Source organism: Pleurodeles waltl, chromosome 3_1, assembly GCF_031143425.1.
Source record: "Pleurodeles waltl isolate 20211129_DDA chromosome 3_1, aPleWal1.hap1.20221129, whole genome shotgun sequence".
NCBI lineage: Eukaryota > Metazoa > Chordata > Amphibia > Caudata > Salamandridae > Pleurodeles > Pleurodeles waltl.
In genome coordinates, this window is record NC_090440.1 from 324,560,732 (window position 1) to 324,583,885 (window position 23,154).

At 45.4% G+C, this 23,154-nt stretch overlaps 1 protein-coding gene across 2 annotated transcripts in view; it reads left to right on the top strand.

The window, feature by feature from the left end:
• Positions 1-23,154, top strand: part of GLDN (gliomedin) — a 434,453-nt gene that overhangs the window by 291,219 nt on the left and 120,080 nt on the right. For both annotated transcript variants that reach the window (XM_069222482.1, XM_069222483.1), the window contains one exon: positions 21,157-21,312. In XM_069222482.1, the coding sequence (XP_069078583.1) occupies positions 21,157-21,312 (156 nt within the window). The remainder of the gene's footprint in view (positions 1-21,156; positions 21,313-23,154) is intronic.

Sequence of the window (23,154 nt, forward strand, 5' to 3'; positions counted from 1 at the left end):
CACTGTACTGCACTCCTCTCTATGAAACTACACCCTATTAACCACTTCTCCACTCTACTGTACGACACTCCACTTAGAGAGACTAAATTCAATGACAATGGACTCTACAGTTTGAAACAGTTATTACAACAGTTAAACAAACAGTTATTAAAACAACAGTTATTAAAAAAAAATCAAATTCAATGAAAAAACCTTAAACCTTTGTTTTAGTCAGGAACTTTTAATTTATTCTATACAAACCAAACATAAACCTCTTAGACATTTCAACTCCTAAAGTTATGGTTACACCTTACATTTATAATTTACACAGCAACTTTAAATTCTATATAAACCAAACTTAAATGATACAAACATTAGAAATTCCAAAGTTTTTCTCATACCTTTAATTCATAATTTAAGCAACACCTTAAAATTATTATAACTCATGGACATCGATACACAATGTATTGAACTCGTTAGCCACACTACAATAACTATAAATCATGCCTTCTTCATGAACTGCTAATACCATTTCATACTATTTTACTCATACCATCTAAACTTATAACATTTACAACAACACTTAGGACATTACAAATCACATAATTTGTGAGAACACAGAGCATGGTGGAGTGTTGAGCTCTAGTTAATGTAGTGTGGTTACCACATTTAATATATGGTATATGGAGATGCACACGTTATAATAATTTGAAAGTGTTGTATAAATTTTAAATTAAAGTTATAAGTATAACTAGAATTTCTAGTTGTTGTGTAGTTTAATTTGGTTTGTATAGAAACAATATATAAAGTTATAGTAATTTAATGGAGTTGCATAATTATAAATGTAAGGTATAACTATAACTTTTGAATTTCTAATGCTTGTGTAGTTTAAGTTTGGTTTGTATAGAAAAATATTTTTTTTGTAAGTATATCAAAAATGTATCCTTTGTTTTTGTCTTTGAAGAGATATTTATATATGTCTATACATGTATGCATGTATGTCCTAACTAAGGGGGGTGCTGGCACTGCAGGGTCAGCCACCTGTAAAACACCAAAATCAGGTTGTTTTGTGAAATCAGGTGCCAGCACGCGAGGATCTTTTAAAAAAACAAAAGCGTATTTTATTTTAATGCCACCATAACGCATTTTGGCCAAACTCTGCCTTATTCACATGAGGGAGTCTGCTATTTTTTAAACATATTTAAGTGCTTATGTGTTGTACAACATAATAAACATCAAAGTGTAGAGAGGACCCTTTTAGTATCTGAGTTGGGCTGCTTAGTTTCACAGGTGGTGCCTTATTTTACATCCATGTACTTTTTCATTCATGATTTAGTGAGACTGCTTTTTAGCAATTGTTTTTACATGTTATCAGCTGCATCATTCTAAGAAAGCAAGGGTCACACTGTACATTTAATCAGCCATTGCATCACATATAATCTGTACTTCTTGTCCAAGGCTGTTACATGCAGCACATGATATGCCAACTCATGTTTCCAGTCCAGGAGCCAGCTTCTATCTCCGAGACACAGCATTATATAAACTACACATTGACCCAAGGAGGGTAGAGGTAATTCCGGTCATGATCATCCTGGGACACATTCTACACGACAGATAGCTTTGCTGGTGCTGAATTCTCCCTAGAGGATTGCCATCCACACAACAGGCAGACCACTGCTAATCTATTCAGGTATGAGGCCGGGACTAATAACTTAGGTCAGGCCAGGCAGAGGGTTACAATCACTATGCTTTCAGATGTAGACATAGGGTTAGGTAGGAGTCTCTAGAACATATAGAACCACTCAACATGGTGGGGTTGTTCATTGACTTCACTCTGATTGTAATATTGGTTACCTTGCTTTGTTTGTCTGCTTAATTATCGCAGCACATGTTTTTTATACCCAAAGGTGAATGCTTCAATAAATGCACAGAAATCCATTTGGTGTCCTATGTTTTACCTTAGCATGTGTGAGTAACTGAACAAAAGGGATATGATCTGTTTCCACATCTTCCCTGAAGAGTAAAAGTGTCAAGTTGAGGTTGCGGTAATCACCTTTCACACTAACAGGTTAGGAGGTTTGGGTGAGGCACTGTGAGCTGGCCAGGAGCTATGCCGAGAGCTACCAAATGGTACCTATTGCACGCAGTCTCCCACTCTCAGCAGTGATACAGTCCTAAAAATGCAGTGCTATTACCAAACTAGGAACTGTATAAAAAAGGAAATACTTTTGTACAAGCGCTTTTCTTGCTAGTTTCATTTTCAATACACATAAAAATACATGCACTCTTTTTAGTGCACTGTCCAGCAGTTTTGTCACAATTTTATGCACCTTAGGAATTAAGTACAAAATTGGCATCTTTGGATTGTCCTTTCTCAAACACATGCATTCTTCTTGTGTTAATAGCCCTTCATTGCGCCACGCTGTCAATTCACTATGGTACTCTGTTTTTACCTCCTTCACTGTTTGATTAGACGTGTGCATGTAACTATAAGTATTACTCAATGGATTCAAGACTTATTCCTTGTATATATAAGGACCTGTGAAGATAACTTATGGAGATAGTATGTGTTAAGGGTAGAGATTAAAATGTGATTAGGTAAGCTGTGAGGTCAGATGGAATGGGGAGGGAAGAGGAAAAGTATGGAGAGCTCTGCTGAAGATGTCGTACTGTGAACTTATTTGAATTAAAGAAGAAAGAGAAAAGAAAAGTGTAAGAGTGATCTTTACAGGACCACAGGACAATATTACCCCCTTTGTCAGACGCACAACTTGTTTATTAGTTTTCAATTTCCTTATCGAATTCTCATATGCTATTCGTTCACCACTTGGTCTTGTTCTTTGTTTACTCTTGGAGATATGCAATCTTTTAATTTCTTGTGTGACCAACTATAAATATATGTCCAAAACTGTCCCTTGGCACATAGGGATAAAGGTGGAATTGGGTTTGAAAGGGGTTGCTGCTACCTCATAAACATCTAAATTCTTGGTTGAAACTATCTCTTGCCCAGTTACTTCCTCTTAGACCCCTTGTATTTCATTCTCCAATTCCTTGAGTTCCATCATCAATTTCATGTCTTACACTTCAAAATTTGTTATGTTTACCAGTACCTATTTCCTTGGGTTGTTTATCTTGTCTTACTTGTGTGGCATAGTATTTCTTTATCTTTTATTGCTGATGAATTTATACACGTCCACCCATGTTTGTTTGTAATTGAAAGTTCTTTCACGGCAAAATGACAAACTTAGGGGGTCATTCTGGGCCACGAATGACGGAAGCACCGCCAACAGGCTGGCGGTGCTTCCTAGCCCATTTTGCCCCGTCTGGGCTAATCCGCCATGGCAGCGCTGCAGTGGGGATTCTGACCCCCTTCCCGCAAGCCTGTTTCTGGCGGTTGTCACCACCAGGAAGAGGCTGGCGGGAACGGGAGTCTTGGGGCCCCGGAGGGCCTAGCCTAGCAGACAGTGAAAAGCGCGACGGGTGCAGCTGCACCCATCGCACGGCCGCAAAACCGCCGGCTCCATTCGGAGCCGGCTTCTGTGTTGCAGCCCTCCTTCCCGCTGGGCTGGCGGGCGCTAACATAGTTAGCGCCCGCAGGCCCAGCGGGAAGGTCAGAATGCCGGCAGCGGTCTTCTGACCGCGGAGCGGCCAAATGGCGGTTCCCGCCTGGCGGGCGGCAACCGCCGCCCACCAGAGTCGGAATGACCACCTTAATGGAAAAATGTGTTCTTCAGCTTTAGTCAAATTGATTTCAGATAAATTAATAATTGCTTTGGTGGCACCACTTATTTCTTGTTGTCCCTCTGTTTTGATTTTACTTGTGCAGAAGGTTTTTTTTGTCTTCTTCTCTGTCTTTTTCTCTTCCTCCTCCTTTTTGATGTACTTTCCTTCTGGGCCTCACATTTTGAGTCCTGGCTAACAGTGGAAAATATAGCTCATCAACCATGGATGGAACATGGCACATATTACTCCTCTCACTTGTAGTTGTTTTCTCTGAATCTTTTTCTACTTCTAAGCTCATTTTCAATGCGTTTTCACTATGGTACTGTTCTTGTCTTCTCTCTGCTAGTCTTTGCGTCTGACCGTCCTGGACCGCCAATGCAATGCTGGTAGTCAGACCGCTGCACTCCAGGCGGTCTGACTGCCACATTATGACCCTGGAGGCCGGTCTACCAGGAGACCACGTGCCTGCCAGGAACATGGTTCCTGACGAGCTGACGGTGGTCAGAGTTGTGGTCCGCCATGGCGGCGCTGAGCTCAGTGCCGCCATGCTGGTCACAAGTCCACTTTCCGACAGCCTTTTCATGGTGGGGACCCCACCATGAAAAGGCTGGTAGAAACACAGTGCTGGAAGCCACAGGGGGGCTTGGCATGGGCAGTGCAAGGGCCTCCTTGCCCACCACCCTCAAAATGCGCACTCTCTACTTTGGTGCTGGTTTGCAACGGTATTGGCCTCGGCTCTCTTAAGGGAGCCGAGGCCAATACCGTAGCTCTGTTCCCATCAGGCTGACTGGCAAGAATGTTGTAATGTGATGTTCCCACCAGTCATCTCGGTGGAACATTGTAATACAACGGGGGTCAGGCAGGTGGGTTGACAGCCACCTCACCCCAGCTAGTTTGGCGGTCGACTCATCTGGCCACCAAACTCGTAATGAGCCCCTTTGTCTTCTGACAGTGTCAAACCTTCGGGCAAAGGTTAATATTTGCCCTTTCTCATAGTCACCTTTATCACATTTAAATGTCTGTGTTTTTTCAATTAATTATGGTTATTTCATGTTTGTTTGGGCGCAAAGTAAAACGGAAGCTTCTTTGCGATCGGGTCAAATTCTAATAAAATATGCTGACATTGACAGACACTTGGGGCACATTCAAAATGTGGGGTACCCTACAACTGTTTGGGGTTTCCATCAATCAATGTACTATTATAATAACCCAGTAGTGACCTATTACTTGGATTATACAAAAGGAAAACACAGGACTGAAAGGTTTCCTGTAGCTGGTATGTTTTACACATTTTATATGCAGTAGTCAGTACGACAGTGAACAAACGTACAGACAACACAGTGTGCACCTAGGTGAATAAACATACATTACATATAAATAAGACACTGTACAAGGTCCCCGGTACAGTACATGATTTTCAGATACACATGTTAGGATGTTATGGATCAATCTACAGTCAGTATTGATCACTCAGAATCTGGGAACCAAGGGGGTGGTATGTTGACATTTCAACCATGAATAATTGAAGGGGTCTCTCCTCTTGCCCTATATATATTTATATACATACATATATATTAACTGAAAAAACAAAGGTTACAGGGACGTTAATGTTAGGCTCACATTTTAAACGTACAAAACCTTATAAATTCACCAGTTATTGTTAGAGTTATCTCAACTGACTTTAACTCATGCCTTAAGGTAACTATAAACACCCACAAATTATGCCACTTACAACATGTGTGATTACATCATTGATAATATCAATGTAATATTTGCAGTAAATATTTTGATGAAAAAACTGTGCATGATGGGGGCGCGAGTTATAGTTACCTTGGGGCATGAGTTATAGTTAGTCGAGATAACTAACTATGACTAGTGAATTTCTAAGGTTATGTATGTTTAAAATGTGAGCCTAACTATAACATCCTGGTAACCTTTGTTTTTTTCAGTGAATTTCTATGTTTTAAAAAAAAAATCTATTTCCTAACCATAACGTCCCTGTAACCTTTGTTTTTTTCAGTGAATTTCTATGTTTTTTTTTTAACATATAGTAATTGTTGGAAAGTGGATTATTGGTAAGGGCCGGTAAGTACCTACACTTAGCAATAGGCCACTAACCCACATTAGGTTCACGTAGGTCTCAATAAATTAATCCCAGCTCAACCCTTTGTAGCTTGGCAACGAGCGACAAGGCTTACTTTACTAGATTAAGGCGGTCATTCTGACCGCGGCGGGCGGCAGTCCCGCCCGCCATGCGGTCACCGCCAAATGGCCGCTCCGCGGTCAGGAGACCGTGGATGCCATTCTGCCTTTCCCGCTGGGCCGGCGGGCGACCGCCAAAAGGCCGCCCGCCGGCCCAGCGGGAAAGACCCTGCAACAAGGAAGCCGGCTCCGAATGGAGCCGGCGGAGTTGCAGGGGTGCGACGGGTGCAGTGGCACCCGTCGCGATTTTCACTGTCTGCAAAGCAGACAATGAAAATCTTCATGGGGCCCTGTTAGGGGGCCCCTGCACTGCCCATGCCAGTGGCATGGGCAGTGCACGGGCCCCCAGGGGCCCCACGACACCTGTTCCCGCCATCCTGGTTCTGGCGGTGAAAACCGCCAGAAACAGGCTGGCGGGAAGGGGGTCGGAATCCCCATGGCGGCGAGGATTCCCTGGGCCAGGGGAAAACCGGCGGGAAACCGCTGGTTCCCCTTTTCTGACCGTGGCTTTACCGCCGCGGTCAGAATAGCCCTGGAAGCACCGCCAGCCTGTTGGCGGTGCTTCCGCTGCCCTCCGCCCTGGCGGTCAGAGACCGCCAGGGTTGGAATGAGGGCCTAAGTGTGTAAAGCATTCAAATATCTCAAAACAGTAATTAAATAAAACACAGGAAACAGTTTAATAATCCAAAACCAATTAATAAAATAGGAAATATTTTTATATTTAAAATGACACCAAAACGTATAAAATAGGATAAGGGGAACCGGAGATATTAATTTTTTCTGAATTAGTGTTTTTTAGCACATAGAAACGAATAGCGCCAATCTGGTCATCTGGTCACACCTCGACCGGGACAAAGTCAAAGTTTAAGGCCGACGGCGATGGAGCCCTGCTCGGCTACAGCAAGTGGGAGGCCTCGGTCCAAAGTTTACTTTCGGACTTAGTCGTTTTCTTCAAGATTTTATTTCGTGGAACAAAGTCACCAGTCCGATCCAACCTCCCTGGACCCCTTCCTCAGATACGCGTCACGGAAGAACTCGGTGAGAATTTCTATGTTTGGATTTAGACAGTTTTTCGAGAAGAAAATCTTTCAACTGGGCCGAACCTGAATCTTGATCCGACGTCCCTTGAGCCCTCTTCAGATACACTGCGCGGGAGGTCCCGGTCAACTTTCTACCTTTGGACTTAGTCACTTTTTCGGAGATTTTCTTCAGCGGGACGAACATGCAAGTCAGGCCGGGTTGCGGTTGAGGCAAGGCGGCTAGAGTCACTGCGGGGGGTCGGTGTGACGCTGTGAGGACCGGTGGCGTCCCATTTGCGGGCCGCAGCCAGATCGGCTGTCTGCGTCTTGGATGCCCGTTTCTGCCGCAGGCCGCTTTTCAGGTCGCAACCTGTTATTTAGACCGCAGCACAACCTGAAACTTTCCCTTTGGGGTCTGTTACACGCTGCACCCACCTTTTACCCCCCTAATGTTTCTTACCTTTTTTCTACTATTCTTCTTCCTTTCTTCTTTTTTCTCTTTTTCATTTTTGTTTCTTCTTGGACATATTTTCTCTTTCCCAGGAATCTGTGTTTCCTTCCCTGCATGCCTTGCTCCCTACCTTTTATACTACGGCTCTTTTTCCATTTACTTTAATGTGGCTTTTCCCAATCCAAGATGGTGTCTTCACTTCTTCCTGCAGGTCACTTTCTGTTTGTCAGTATATAAGCACAGTTGGTCTTCTGTTCCTTGTGTTGCAAACACTTCCGTTCCGGTTGTGCTCCTCGCTCCTGTATCCTGTGATTTTGGACTTCACCTGCTCTTCCCTGTCTGCAGTTTTTGTTCCAGACTTTTTGTGCCTTACTTTTTCTTTACTTTTTCAGGAGTTCTTTGATCTGAGGTTTTTCCCAAGTTTGGGTTTTTTCCTCTGGCACTCCTTCTGGATGTTACGGCCTGCTTGGTGTTCTATTATCAGCAGCACCGTGGCTACTGGAAAGGGTCACCCCTACCTTTGTCAATTCAGAACAAGCAAGAAACCTGGTGTTGCCCAGATTGGCAGATTACAGCAGCAAGACGTGTTCAGGTCGTGACAGTCGGTACCTCTATGACCTTTTTCCAAAAAGTTCTCCAAACTTCTGGATCTTCTTCTAGAGCATCTTTTAATGTGTTTTTGGAGTCCACAGCTCACCCCAAGTTTCCAGAAGCTCTGAGTTGCTCCTTGAGGGGTGCGGACTACAAGAATCCCAGAATGCACCTGGCTCATACTCCAAAACAGCCACTGGATAGTGGTCAGCTGGTCGGTTTCTTCAGGATCTGTGAAAGGGGACTCTGGTTAGCAATTTTTCAACTGTAGCAAACAGGGCGTCCCTCCTTGAACCAGTTGAAGCCAGGCAAATTCCTGAAAAGTGTGGCAAAAATCAATCCCAGAGAGCAACATTCTTCAATAACCCAACATGACTGAAAATTGTTTTGGGAGGTTAGAAATCTTAAACACACCCCTCTCCTGCCCTCTCCTAATCTAATCAAGAGGGCACCTAATTTTCTGGGGTTGCATGATGTGAGGGAGGTGCTGGGTTGCTCCAAATATCCTTCCCTGCCTTTGAAGACCAGTTTGGCAGCCCTCCCTCTTCCTGCTTCCCAATCTGCTGAGGCAGATCTCCGCGCCCAGGCACATCATTTGTGTTCAGTCCAGGCCACTTCATACCTTATCAAGGCAGCCTGGCCAGGCTGCCATAGGCTGGCCAATCAGAGAAGGGCACTACGGAGCTGAAGTTTGCTACTTTTCAGATGGAGTTTAAAACTCTTTACGTGAACTAGTTATATTAAATCCAACAAATGTAAGTTGTGGGATTTACTATAACAATTAATTTGAAACCAAACTCGAGGTATCTGGACTTTGTTAATTAAAATAAAGTCTCCTCATTTTAGCCTATGGAGACCATTCACTACAGTGAGGGAAAAACACATTTGCCCATTTTACCTCACCAGGGCTTATAAAACAATTTTTATAAGGTCCCTGCTTATAGGTACATGGCACCCAACCCTAGGGGCATATAGGGCATACCTTAGGGGTGACCTATATGCAAAAATAAGGTAAACTTTAGTTTAAAAGCAGCCAGCAAGGCAGGCCTGCCTTTAAAATGACACTGGACACCCCAGCAGTGTACCTATGGGTGTACTACATATGCTGGGGTCCCTAAACCTACATGCTGTACCATATACTAGGGACGCAGGTTGATACTGCCAATTTTAATTTGCCTAATTTGCATATCTGCTTTACACAGAGCACTGGCCCTGGGTTTGGTAAGCAGTACCCAGGGCACAGCCAAGAGTCAGTAACCACCAGTATCTGTCTAAAAAGTTTGGGGGTGACCAGGGCAAAAAGGAGGACTTTCCTACACTGCCCCCCCCAGATAAAAGGTGATGGGTAGTAATCTGCACCCGGGTAGTCCTCATCAGCTAAGTGGAAAAATCTGGAAAGGCCATCTGTATTGACATGGGTACTCCCAGGTCTATGTTCCACTGTGAAGTCCATCGCCTGTAAGGAAATAGACCACCTTAACAGTTTTGAGTTATCCTCCCTCATTCGCATCAACCGTATGAGATGTCTGTAGTCAATTTGAACACGGAATTATGGCCTCAACTTCTTCAGGGACCAGACCACAACAAAGGCCTCCCTCTCAATGGCACTCCATCCTTTCTCTCTGGGGAGTAGTCGCCAGCTAATAAAGGCAACTGGCTGATACTGGCCCTCTTCATTAACTTGTGCTAAAGCTGCCCCAATCCCCCCTTCTGAAGCATCTGTTTGCACTATAAACTTTTTGCTATAGTCAGGGGCCAGTAACACTGGTGCTGAACACATAGCCTGTTTCAGAGTGTCAAAGTATTTTTGACACTCTGGTGTCCAAATTACTTTCTTGGGCTGTTTATGTGAGGTGTGTTCTGTCAGAGGGGCCACTATGGTCCCATAATTTTGAACAAACCTCCTGTAGTACACAGTCAGGCCAGGAAAGGCTCTGGCCTGTCTGTGGGTTTTAGGAGCCTCCCGATTCAGGATAGTCTGGAACTTGGGCTGGAGAGGCTGGAATCATAATTCCTTTTTCCCACCTTGGGGATTAGTTTTGGGTACCCATACCACTGGACAGGGCCAAGGACTATCAGAGGGCTCAATTACCTTCAGATCCAACATCTTAGCCACCTCAGTCTTGATGTTGGCCTTGTCCTGATCAAACAGCCTGTACAGCTTGTTTTTGATGGGTAAGCTGTCACCAGTGTCAATATCATGGACACACCAGTTGGTGAGTGCAGGGGTCAACGGAAACAGACCAGCAAACTACTCCAAGACTTGGCTACAGTGTTTTTGCTGCTGGGCTGTCAACTTGGGAGAGAGTACCACTCCCTCCACTGGCCTATCTTGTGCATTTGTGGAAAGGAGGTCTGGCAGAGGTTCACTCTAACTCCTCCTTCCCCTCATCAGCGACCATAAGCATGGTCATGTCTGCCCTGTCCTGGTGGGGTTTCAGTCCGTTTACATGCAAGATCCTATGAAGGTTCCTGGGGTGCCTCACCCTTCTTTTCCAAAATTGGATAGAACTTAGTCCATTTGGCCTGAAGTGCCCTGGGAGCCAAAAGCTCCAAAACCCACACCAGCTGACCTGGGTGACACTCAAGCATGGTAGGCTTATGGTCATGCCAGAACTTCATGAGCTCTTGGCTGGCCTCCAGATTGCTGCTTGCCTTCTTCATGTACTCAGCCATGCAAGACCGCAGGCCCAGCGCACAGTTTAGCACATTCTGTCTGTACCATTCGAGAGGTTTCTCCCAAGACTCTCTCACCAAGCACAATGGGCCCCTTACAGGGTGCCTAAACAGTAACTCAAAGGGGCTGAATCTAATTCCTTCATGCAGCACTTCTCTGTATGCAAACAACTGGCATGGGAGTAGAACATCCCTTCTCCATCCTGAGTTTGTCAGACAAACACATGATCATGCCCTTCAGGGTCTTGTTAAATCTTTCCACCAGACCACTGGTCTGGGGATGATGGGGGGTGAACTTATAAGTAATACCACACTCATCCCACATTGCTTTCAGATAGGCTGACATAACATTTGTGCCCCTATCTGAGACCACCTCCTTTGGGAATCCCACTCTGGTGAACACACAAAGTAGCCCTCTAGTCACTGTGGGAGCAGTGACTGTCCTAAGGAGTATTGCCGCAGAGTACCTGGTGGCATGGTCCACATCCACCAAAATGTACCTTTTGCCTGAGGCAGTTGGTGGGTCTAAGGGACCATCAATGTCAATCCCCACCCTCTCAAAGGGAGTCCCAACCACTGGCAGTGGTAACAAGGGAACCTTTGGCTTACCCCCTGCTTTGCCACTGGCCTGGCAGGTGACACAGGAGCTGCAAAATGCCTTGACTTTCTCTTACATTTGGGGCCAATAGAAATGATTGACCAGCCTGTTCCAGGTCTTGGTCTGTCCCAAATGTTCAGCTAAGGGGTATCATGGCTCAATGTCAGGAGGCATTCTTCTATACTTATGGGGGATAACAACTCTCCTGGTTGCCCCTGGTTAGGGGCCCCTTGCTCTGTGTACAGAACTCCATCCTCCCAATAAACCTTGTGGGTCCCAGTGGTATCCCCTTGTTCTTGCCTGCCAGCAGTCTACCTCTGGCCCTCCAGAGTGGGACACTCTCTTTATCCTTGACACAATTCCTCTCTGGTGGGCCCACCTGCCCCTTGCAGTTCTGCCAAGTCAGGCAGAGCTTGCAGGGGAAGGGGCCCTCCCTCAGAGGTCAGATCCTCCCCCTCAGGTTTGGATTCCTCCGGACTCTCTGTACTTGGTGGGGCTGGCAAGCCAGACTCAGTGCCCTTTCTCTTTTCTTTTGAGGCTTGGCCCATTGTTCCAGGGTCCAAGTGTCCAGCACTTCACTGTTGTGCTTCCTGTGACCTGATCACAGCACACACCCATTCATGGAGGTCCAGCATCTGTGCATGGACCCTTCTTTCCACCTCTGACCATTCAGATGCTTCCAGATCATTTCCCAGCAGACATTCTACTGGGAGGGCAGGAGCCACAACTACCTTTTTAGGGCCAGTCACACCTCCCCATTCCAGACTCACCATGGCCATGGGATGGACTTTGGTTCTGCCATCTGCGTATGTTACTTGGAAGAAGACACCAGGTAAGACTTGCTCTGCAGAAACCAGCTTCTCTGTGACCATTGTCACACTGGCTCCTGTATCTCTCATAGCTTCCACCTCAGTCCCATTGACTTTATGCCTCTGCCTATACCTCTCCATGCTGGGAAGTAAAGTGGCCATAGTTGCAATGTCCATCTCCCCCAAGGACACTAAGGTGACCTCTGTGTACCCTGATCCCAGCCCTCGGCCACCTTCCACCCCCACACCTACACTAGTAATCCCAAAGGACTGCCCACCGTTGGGGAGCTTCTTGGAGCAGATTGCATCCCCTCTTTTTGTGTCCAGGTTGATGACACTCAAAGTCTTGCCGGCCTTAGCAATCTCCTGAAACTTTCCTGCCTTAAAAGGATCATAATGCTTACCCTGGTACCCCTTCGCCTTAAAAGTGGCATGACTTGGGGTTACTCCACCCTGAGAAGGTTGTGAGGACTCTTTAGACTTTTTATCATCCTTCCCTTGGTTCTTTCCCTGAGAAGCACCATGTCCTACCTTTTTCCGGTCACCCCCCAGAAGGTTTCTAGTTAACCCTAATTCTTAACCAGTCATTTGCTGCCTCCCCTAGGTCTCTGGGGTCGGTCAACTTAGAGTCAACTAGATACTGGTGGAGCTTCTCCTGGGCACAATTAGTTAGAAGGGGCTCCCTCATAATTAAATTGTAATGCCCCTCAAAGGTACCTATCTTGTTGCCCTTTATCCAACTCTCTAGTGCCTTAACCGAGATGTCCACAAAATCAACCCAGGACTTAGTGCTTCTCTTCTGGGTGTCCCTAAACTTGAGCCTATACTGTTCTGGGGTCAGACCAAACTTTTTAGTTAAGCACCTCTTCATACTAGGGTATGAATCTGCGTCCTTCCCCTTAAAGTCAGAAGCCTATCCCTCCCAGAGTTGGGGATCAACTCCCTTAGAAGTGAACCCCAGTATGGAGGCTTAACTCTCCTCAACTGGAGGGCCCTCTCAAAGGCCCCCAGCCATTTGTCTATATCACTCCCCTCTACATAGGCAGGAACCACCCCCTTGGGTAATCTGGCGCAAACCCTCCCCACCCATGGACATCTCAGCTTTTCTCTTGCTGCTACCATCTCTTTTCTCTTCCCTTGCCCACATTTTCTTTTCCAGGGTCAGCTTCTCTGCCTCCAAAGCTATATATGCTAGCTGGGCCTCCAGCTCTCTTTCACTAAGGGACAGGCTCTCTCTTTCTGAAGGGACCCCCTTCTCCCAACTACTTTGGGTATGGCCCTGGTAACTGTATGCAGTGAGGACCGGTCTTCTTCATCCTCACCCAGGCCTAGATGCTCTCCCTTCCCTGAGTGGTTGGAGCTGGCATCTTCCCCTACCTCTTCCTCCCCTGGAGCTTCCTCTTTGCCTACTTCTTGGGCCTTAGCCCAAGGCTGTCAGGGATTTAATCAAAACATTCTTCCTGAGGTTAGTGGCTGCAGGCAATCCCCTCTCAGTACACAACCCCCTAAGCTGGACTACTGTCATTGTGGATAGGCTAGCCAGATCAAGCTCCATGGTCCTCTAGTTGCGTGTCAACAAAAACTTTTTGCAAAAATTGAAATCAAGAATTTAGAAAAATCACAAAAATGCAAAAATTGAAATTAATCCAAATTATTATTTTTTTCTTTGCACTACGACAATTGAAAGGATTTTTAATTTGCTTTACTTAAAACTGTAGTGTGATACTGAACACAAGTAATTGATCCCCCCACTGTGCACCAAAAATGTTAGAAAGTGGATTATTGGTAAGGGCAGGTGTAAGGAAATGCCTCATTGGCATGGTTACCCCCTGGCGTTTTGCCTTTGCTGATGCTAAGTTATGACTTGAAAGTGTGCTGGGACCCTGCTAACCAGGCCCCAGCACCAGTGTTCTTTCCCTAAACTGTACCTTTGTCTCCACAATTGGCACAACCCTGGCACTCAGGTAAGTCCCTTGTACCTGGTACCCCTGGTACCAAGGGCCCTGATGCCAGGGAAGGTCTCTAAGGGCTGCAGCATGGTTTATGCCACCCTGGGGACCCCTCACTCAGCACATGCACACTGCTTCACAGCTTGTGTGTGCTGGTGGGGAGAAAATGACTAAGTCGACATGGCACACCCCTCAGAGTGCCATGCCAACCTCACACTGCCTATGGCATATGTAAGTCACCCCTCTAGCAGGCGTTACAGCCCTAAGGCAGGGTGCACTATACCACAGGTGAGGGTATAGGTGCATGAGCACCATGCCCCTACAGTGTCTAAGCAAAACCTTAGACATTGTAAGTGCAGGGTAACCATAAGAGTATATGGTCTGGGAGTCTGTCAAACACGAACTCCACAGCACCGTAATGGCTACACTGAACTTCTCAGCACAATAAGTGCACACTGATGCCAGTGTGCAATTTATCGTAAAATACACCCAGAGGGCATCTTAGAGATGCCCCCTGAAAACATACCCGACTTCCAGTGTAGGCTGACTAGTTTCTGCCAGCCTGCCACACACCAGACATGTTGCTGGACACATTGGGAGAGTGCCTTTGTCACTCTCTGGCCGGGAACAAAGCCTGTACTGCAGGGACTGTAACACCTGGCGGTGAGACTCAAAGTCTCACCCCCTTTGTTACAGTGCCACAGGGCATCCCAGCTAGTGGAGATGCCCGCCCCTCCGGCCACTCCCCCCACTTTTGGCGGCAAGGCTGGAGGAGATAATTAGGAAAACAAGGAGGAGTCACCCACCAGTCAGGACAGCCCCTCAGGTGTCCTGAGCTGAGGTGACCCTTACTTTTAGAAATCCTCCATCTTGCTGATGGAGGATTCCCCCAATAGGATTAGGGATGTGCCCCCCTCCCCATTGGCTACTGCCCTCCCAGACCTAAACAACCCCCTAAATTCAGTATTTAGGGGCTCCCCAGAACCTAGGAAACTAGATTCCTGCAACTTTAACCAGAAGAAGGACTGCTGACCTGAAGCCCTGTAGAGAAGACGGAGACGACAACTGCTTTGGCCCCAGCCCTACCGGCCTGTCTCCAACTTCGAAGAAAACTGCAACAGCGACGCATCCAACAGGGACCAGCAACCTCTGAAGCCTCAGAGGACTGCCCTGCACCCAAGGACCAAGAAACTCCAGTGAACAGCGGCCCTGTTCAACAATCTGCAACTTTCTTGCAACAAAGAACCAACTTTAAAGACTTCACGTTTTCTGCCGGAAGCGTGAGACTTTCCACTCTGCACCCGATGACCCTGGCTCGACCTGCGGAAAACCAACACTACAGGGAAGACTCCCCAGCGACTGCGGGCCCGTGAGTAGCCAGAGACGACCCCCCTGAGTCCCCACAGCGACGCCTGCAGAGGAAATCTAGAGGCTCCCCCTGACCGCGATTGCCTGTAACAAGGGACTCGACACCTGGAACCAACACTGCACTGCAGACCCAGGACCTGAAGGAACCAAACTCCAGTGCAGGAGCGACCCCCAGGTGACCCTCTGCATAGCCCAGGTGGTTGCTACCCGAAGGAGCCCCCCTTGTGCCTGCCTGCATCGTTGAAGAGACCCCTGGGTCTCCCCATTACTTCTCATCTGAAACCCGCCCCTGTGCCGCTGAGGGTGTACTTTCTGTGCCTGCTTGTGTCCCCCCCGGTGCCCTACAAAACCCCCCTGGTCTGCCCCCCGAGGACGTGGGTACTTACCTGCTGGCAGACTGGAACCGGGGCACCCCTGTTCTCCATTGAAGCCTATGTGTTTTGGGCACCTCTTTGACCTCTGCACCTGACCGGCCCTGAGCTGCTGGTGTGGTAACTTTGGGGTTGCCTTGAACCCGCAACGGTGGGCTACCTTGGACCCAACTTTGAGACTGTGTTTTACTTACCTGTGAACTTAACCTTTGCTTACCTCCCCAGGAACTGTTGATTTTTGCACTGTGTCCACTTTTAAAATAGCTTATTGCCATTTTTACCAAGACTGTACATGCTATTGTGATAATTCAAAGCTCCCAGAGTACCTAAGTGAAATACCTTTCATTTAAAGTATTACTTGTAAATCTTGAACCTGTGGTTCTTAAAATAAACTAAGAAAAGATATTTTTCAACATAAAAACCTATTGGCCTGGAGTAAGTCTTTGAGTGTGTGTTCCTCAGTTATTGCCTGTGTGTGTATACAACAAATGCCTAACACTACCCTCTGATAAGCCTACTGCTCGACCACACTACCACAAAATAGAGCATTAGAATTATCTCTGTTTTCCACTATCTTACCTCTAAGGGGACCCCTTGGACTCTGTGCACACTATTTCTTACTTTGAAATAGTATATACAGAGCCAACTTCCTACAGCAGGGAAGTACCTACACTTAGCAATAGGCCACTAACACCCACTAGATTTAGTTAGGTCTCAATAAATTAAACCCAGCTCAGCCATTGGTAGCTTGGCAACAAGCGACAAGGCTTAACTTAGGAGACAAGTGTGTAAAGCATTCAAGTATCACAAAACAGTAATTAAACAAAACACAGGAAACAATTTAAAATTTGGAAACCAATTTATAAAAATAGGAAATATTTTTATATTTAAAATGACACCAAAAAGAATCGAATCAGATAAGGTGAACCAGGGATGTGAATTTTTAAAGAATTTGTGCTTTTTGGAGCATAGAAATGAATAGCGTCAATCTGGTCATCTGGTCGCACATCGACTGGGGCAAAGTCAAAGTTTAAGGCCAACTGTAATGGAGCTCTGCTCAGCTACAGCAAATGGGAGGCTTCGGTGAAAAGTTTACCTTCAGACTCAGTCGTTTTCTTGAAGATTTTCTTCCGCGGAACGAAGTCACCAGTCCGATCTGACCTCCGTGGAGCCCTTACTCGGATATGCGTGGCAGGAGACTTCGGTGAAGATTTCTACGTTTGGACTTGGACAATTATTCAAGATGAAAATCCTTCGGCAGGGTCGAACCTGAATCTTGATCCGATGTCCCTGGAGCCCTCTTCAGATACACTGCGCATTAGGTCCCAGTCAACTTTCTACTTTCGGACTGAGTCACTTTTTCTGAGATTTCCTTCAGCGGGATGAACCTGCAAGTCAGGCCGGGTCCTGGTTGAGGTAAGCCTGCTAGAGTTGCGGCAGCGGGTTGGTTCCTCTATGGAGCTTTTTCCAAAAAGTTCTCCAATCTTCTCCAAACTTCTGGATCTTCTTCCAGAAGGTCTTTTAGGAGTCCACAGCTCAGCCCAAGGTTCCGGAAGCTCTGAGTTGCACCTTGAGGGTGCAGACTACAACTTTCAGAATGAACCTGGCTCAAACTCCAAAACAACCACTGGACAGTTGGTCAGTTTCTTCAGGATGTGAGACATGGGACTCTGGTTAGCATTTTTTCACCTATAGCAAACAGGGAGTCCCTCCTTGAACCAGTTGAAGCCAGGCAAAGTCCTTCTTGTGGTGAAGCTCAAGTGTGCAGCTGGTGCAGTCCTTCAGAGGTCAGTGTTCAGGTGCAGGTCAGGGATCCAGCAGGGCAGCCCTTCTTCTTCTGATGTTCTTCCTTGTAGGGATCTGAGGTGTGGGTGCAGCTCTTCTATATCTATCCTTCCTCTTGGGTAAAAAACAGGAGGGTCCTAGGTGTCCAATCAGAAGCAGGGTTCTTCTCACCTGTGATGACCGCTTCCTGGGAAGTGTGGCAAAAATCAATGCCAGGGAGCAACGTTCTTCAAAAATCTAACATGGCTGAAAATTATTTTTGGAGGTAAGACCTGGCTGAGCCCACCCACTGGTGTGGCTAAAAATCCTAAACACACCCCTCTCCTGCTCTCTTCTAATCTAATCAAGAGGGCACATAATTGTCTGGGGCTGCAGGATGTGAGGGAGGTACTGGGTTGCTCCAAATATCCTTCCCTGCCTTTGAAGACCAGTTTGGCAGCCCTCCCCTTCCTACTTCCCCATCTGCTGATGCAGATCTCCTCCCTCAGGAATATCCTTTGTGTTCAGCCCAGGCCACTTCACACCTTATCAAGGCAGCCTGACCAGGCTGCCAGAGACTGGCCAATCAGAGAAGGGCACCACAAAGCTGAAGTTGGCAACTTTTCAGGTAGAGTTTAAAACTAGAACTAGTTATAATAAATATAACAATTGTAAGTTGTGAGATTTATTATAACAATTAATTTGATACAAAACTCGAGGTATATGACACTTAAGGGGACCTTGTTAATTAAAATAAAGTCTCCCCATTTTAGCCTATGGAGGCCATTCACTACAGTGAAGGAAAAACTAATTTGGCCATTTTACCTCACCAGGACTTATAATTCAATTTTTATAAGGTCCCTGCTTATAGCTACATGGCACCCAAACCTAGGGGCACATAGGGCATACCTTAGGGGTGACTTATATGTAAAAATAAGGTAGTGTAAGACTTTGGAAGTACTTTTCATTTCAGAGTTGAATTTGCATATACCTTTAGTTTAAAAACAGCCAGCAAGGAAGGCTTGCCCTTAAAATGACACTAGGCACCCCAACAGTGCACCTATGGGTGCACTGCCTATGCTGGGGTCCCTAAACCAACACGCCCTACCATATACTAGGGACTTACAGGTAGGTTGATGCTGCCAATCATCTTTAGCCTAATTTGTATATCCACTTTACACAGAGCACTGGCCCTGGGACTGGTAAGCCCTGTTCGGTCTCACATAACTAATCCTTGCTAAGTGGTCAGCATTTACCACCTGTTTGTACTTCCTGGGCCCAGAGGCACAATATTATCCACTAAGACAAAATCATGAACTCACCCAGCCAAGTATGATTATTCCAGCTCTGGAGCTGTGATGATTGGCAGATCTGGTTCAAGCAGCTCATTGTACATTCTTACAAACTCACCTTATCACTTACATTATCAAAACTCCTATTTCACCTTTAAAAAATAAGTAGTAAATAACATTGAAGCATGTTTTTCACACTTTTCCAGAAGATATAGGGAATAAAGATTTCAATCACATCTAACATTTAGGTATTATTTCACTGTGAGAGCACACTAACCTCAATATGTACTATACCTCATTGTTATATTTTAGAACCCTGCTCTGAGAGTTTACAAGGTACAGTTTAGTAGTAACTTATGAATATATTAAAATAGCTATCCTACATGGCAAAGGCACCTTGTGTCACAGCAGTGGATTTAAATTGCAGCCAGCAAGAGAGTGTAACAGGTATACCTAGGACAGGGGGTTGCAAGTAGTGTGGTGAAGAATGACCTGAAAGAGAGTACTGGAAAATGTTAGACTGTTAGAAAGATGTCAAGGCAAGGCAGTGAGAGCCAGGTACCAATATCCACAACCCAAAACACAGTGGTTGATACACTCACAGCTTGCAAATATGTAGGCATACCTAACATTCGACGCAACTAATAGAAAACATACAAGCAGGTACACAGTGGGGTAGGGAATGGACAGCAAGAGGGATAACAGAAGTATGGATGCAGGCTTCATGCAAACCGAGCCCTGATTAAGACACTGGTGGATGGTCCTCAGGTTTTCAGAGTAGCAGAGATCATCTTATCTGCTAACCCACCCAGACCACAGCCTCCAAATTAAGAGTTCACTTAAATTAAATTCACTGAACATTTTATACACAGCAGCTGTCTTTTTGGTCGCAGTGCACCAAACATTTTTGTTGTTCAGAAACAAACTGCCAAAGTTTCTGAGAAACAAAAGAATGGATGCCTCCCATACACAGAGTATTTATTTTTCCTGTTTTGCTCTGTCTGTATCTGCAACAAAAAAGGACATCAGACTACTTTAGCTAAATAGGGTGGGTGGTCTGATGCTATTACTTTAATCGCCCTACTTTGTTGGATGTTCAGAGAAAGTGTACTGCCACTGGGAGAGAAATGGTCCTCCCTACTCAAAATATAGAGCAGGTGGACTGAGTATGTGGAGAATATGATACTGTGTCATGTTTGTGAGTACCATGTCTGCCTAACTCTACATTAGGCCTTAAGCTTTAGAATCGTGCTTACAAAATCTCCTTTGAGGTACAGGAAAGATTGACGTCAGAATCTATTCAACCTATGGTCTCCCTCTGCCTGACAGAATGCTTCATTCTCCATGCAAGTTCAATCAGTGCCTTCTTTGGAGTGATCATTTGTAAGTAACAATGCATCACTATTTGCATGGCCAACTCATCCTTGGCAATTTAGAGTTTCCATTTCTTTAGTACCAATATATGAGTAGCCTAGAAGGTTGCCTATGCTAGTCAAATGTGTTTACCCTGTACAGAATGCTTAAACAATCTAAAACATACCAGCAGCCCAGCATGGAATTAGATGGCTGTGTAAAACAGCTGAAAAGTATTTAACTGACATTAGACAGTGATCTTCCTGGCTGATTAAAAAGGGGTACTATATTTACCTAAACTGATTCAAAAATGTTATAACAGTGCAACAGGTTATACTACCTGATTGGAATCAACTAAAGGAGGGTCAGATAGTAAAATAAGGGCAAAGCACAGCAGGGTCAAAACAAGGGTAAAAGATCATGGAAAATGGCCCCCTCTGCAATGTACATGAGCATGGACGAAATACCTATTCCATCCAACGTGATACTAAACAATCAGTATGTCAAATCCAAGTGCACATGAGTACAATACTTGAATCAACCCGAGAGACAGCCTCTGGTAGGTGTTTGCCACCTCGCTCAGATGACTGATTTGCAATGAGTTGCAGTTGGCAGATTGATTCTGAGGCCCCTCGATCAGGCCAGTAATTCCATTTTGGGTGAGAACTTCCATTTGCGCCCAAACAGGATTCGGTTGCAGCTCAAACTGCTGGTGTTTGCTAGCTTGATTTGCAGCACGTCAAATCTGCTGCAAACTGTGGCAGCAAACAGTGCACATGCCCTGAATGGAGAATTACATCCACTATTGGTATAATATTTTCTATGGTGTCAAACTCGTAATTAGATCTAAATTTCAAATTATTAGGTTTAAGTTGCATTAGATAAGATGCCACACAGTGACACCGAGAGGTAAATAAAAGATTTGTTTTCAATATGAATGTTTGAAAATATGTACATACATATTTTATTCATCACCAGAAGTTATTTACACTCTATGCTATTAAATTCTAGGTGAACCTGGGTTAAAAGGTGATATGGGACCAAAAGGTGAGAAAGGAGATCCCGGTGACTTGGGTCCTGCTGGAACAGATGGAAAACAAGGTGAAAAAGGCGAGCGTGGAGAAAAGGGTGACAAAGGTGATGTGCACAATGAAGTCATATTAGACGGTAAGAAGCGCACTAATATGTAACTTTCATGTAAATCCATCCACTTTTGATATTTTAAGCGTCATCAGTAATTGTTAACGATTTTTTGTGTTTTTATTTAGGATCTTTTTATAGTACAGGGATAGGATTGAATAGAAATGTATAGAGCACATGGCAGCTCTGGGCATCCTGGTGCGCTTAAACCTACCTATAGGTTTTTATTTTAGATCACCCAGTTTTAGATCCTCTGCTGTGAGCGAGTCTCAGTAATTGAGCCTCACTGACTGTAAGCCTCCTTAAAATGGCTTTGAGTGCGAACCACCAGTGACTACCTTTCAAAATAAAGTCCACTACTGCACACCTGAATTAAAAGTCTCTGTGCTGGTTAAACATAAACACTTGGAACTGCTAACAACTCAGTATTCTCACACAGTTACCCCGTCACAAATGGAGCCTTGGATACATTGGTTGTGGTTTGTGTAGGCCCCGTAGTTTAATCGGGAATCTAAAAAGAAATATCCCCATTTCCCTTTCAACTGTAGTGTGAGTCTGTAGTGTAGTGCATTACTGTGAGTCTGGAGTGCTTCATGGCAAGTCTGGAGTGTTCACCGACTAAAATATTAACTTCCCATGGGCTCCACAAAGAGAAACGATTAAAAGTATTTTTTTGAAAGTTAGTAAAGGTGCATAGAGTAATTACATTATTAATCTGGCCATATTTCCATTCCTTCATGTACTTTGCATTCTGCATTGATTCCTCGAGTCAGCATACAATGTGTTTTAAGCTTTTAATTACTTCGCTGGGCCAAGTGAATTACTTTTTTGACCAACTGTTAGATCGAATCTCCCCCATACCATAGACCCATTTTCAGTGGCTTAGACTTCTCTCATACTTATTTCTTACAGAGACAAGGGGGGCTGCAATTCACACCAAGGGCTCTCTGTAGCTGTTTTTTTGGGAAGGAACCAGTGTGCAGTGTCCTTTAGAGGCAGAGGTAAAGGCTCTCACAGACCTGTGACTGACTAAATCTCGATTCTGCTATTGTGAGATATAATCCCAGTATGTTGTGCGGAGGTAGATTAGGGATGAAGGGTTGATGTGGCATCTTTGATTGACCAGAGGCACCAACCTTTAATAACTTTCAAACTCAATTTTTAAAACCCTGTACAAAAGGAGAACTCTGAGAACAGCTGGAAACTACAGAGGAAGCTAGCTGATGAGCCCCTGTCTGGAGAGGGCTACAGACGTGTGCTTCAACAACATCTGTTGGATTTTGGTCTTCAGGGCTAGTGGCACTGGCCTCCCCACTCCCTCTGATGAACAGTAGAGGGTGGACTTGGTGTCGACCTTAAAGGTGTACGTTCCCTTGGACGTAGATGGAGGGGGACTCCCTCACTCCTGCTAGACACAATGTGCCCTACTGGTGGCCAGGAGGTTGTGTGGCTTATGCAGTGCAGACAGGCTGTGTAACCTGCCTCAAGGACAACATGGTACCGCTGAAGGAAGACAGCAGGCGAATGATATTACTAGGAGCTCACACAAGAAAGCAGGCCTTGGGCTTTTGCACAGCTACCCTCTGCTAGAATGAGACAGCTCGGTTCTGGAGCTGTAAAAGAGCTTTGGAGAGCAAAGCAGACTACAAAGAGGTAAAGGTGGTGAGGGCAGGTACGTGAGCTAAGCCTCACTGAAAAGACGTCAGGTAAAATAAACTCCACTATCATCCTACAATCCAGAAGCCAGGAGATCCTGATCCAGCACTCCTAGCACTCCAGCGCTTTTTTTTCAGTGGCACCACAGGAAAATGCATTTTCTCTAGTCTTTGCTAAGCCCTAAGATTGGTCACTCCCATTAATTATGATAAA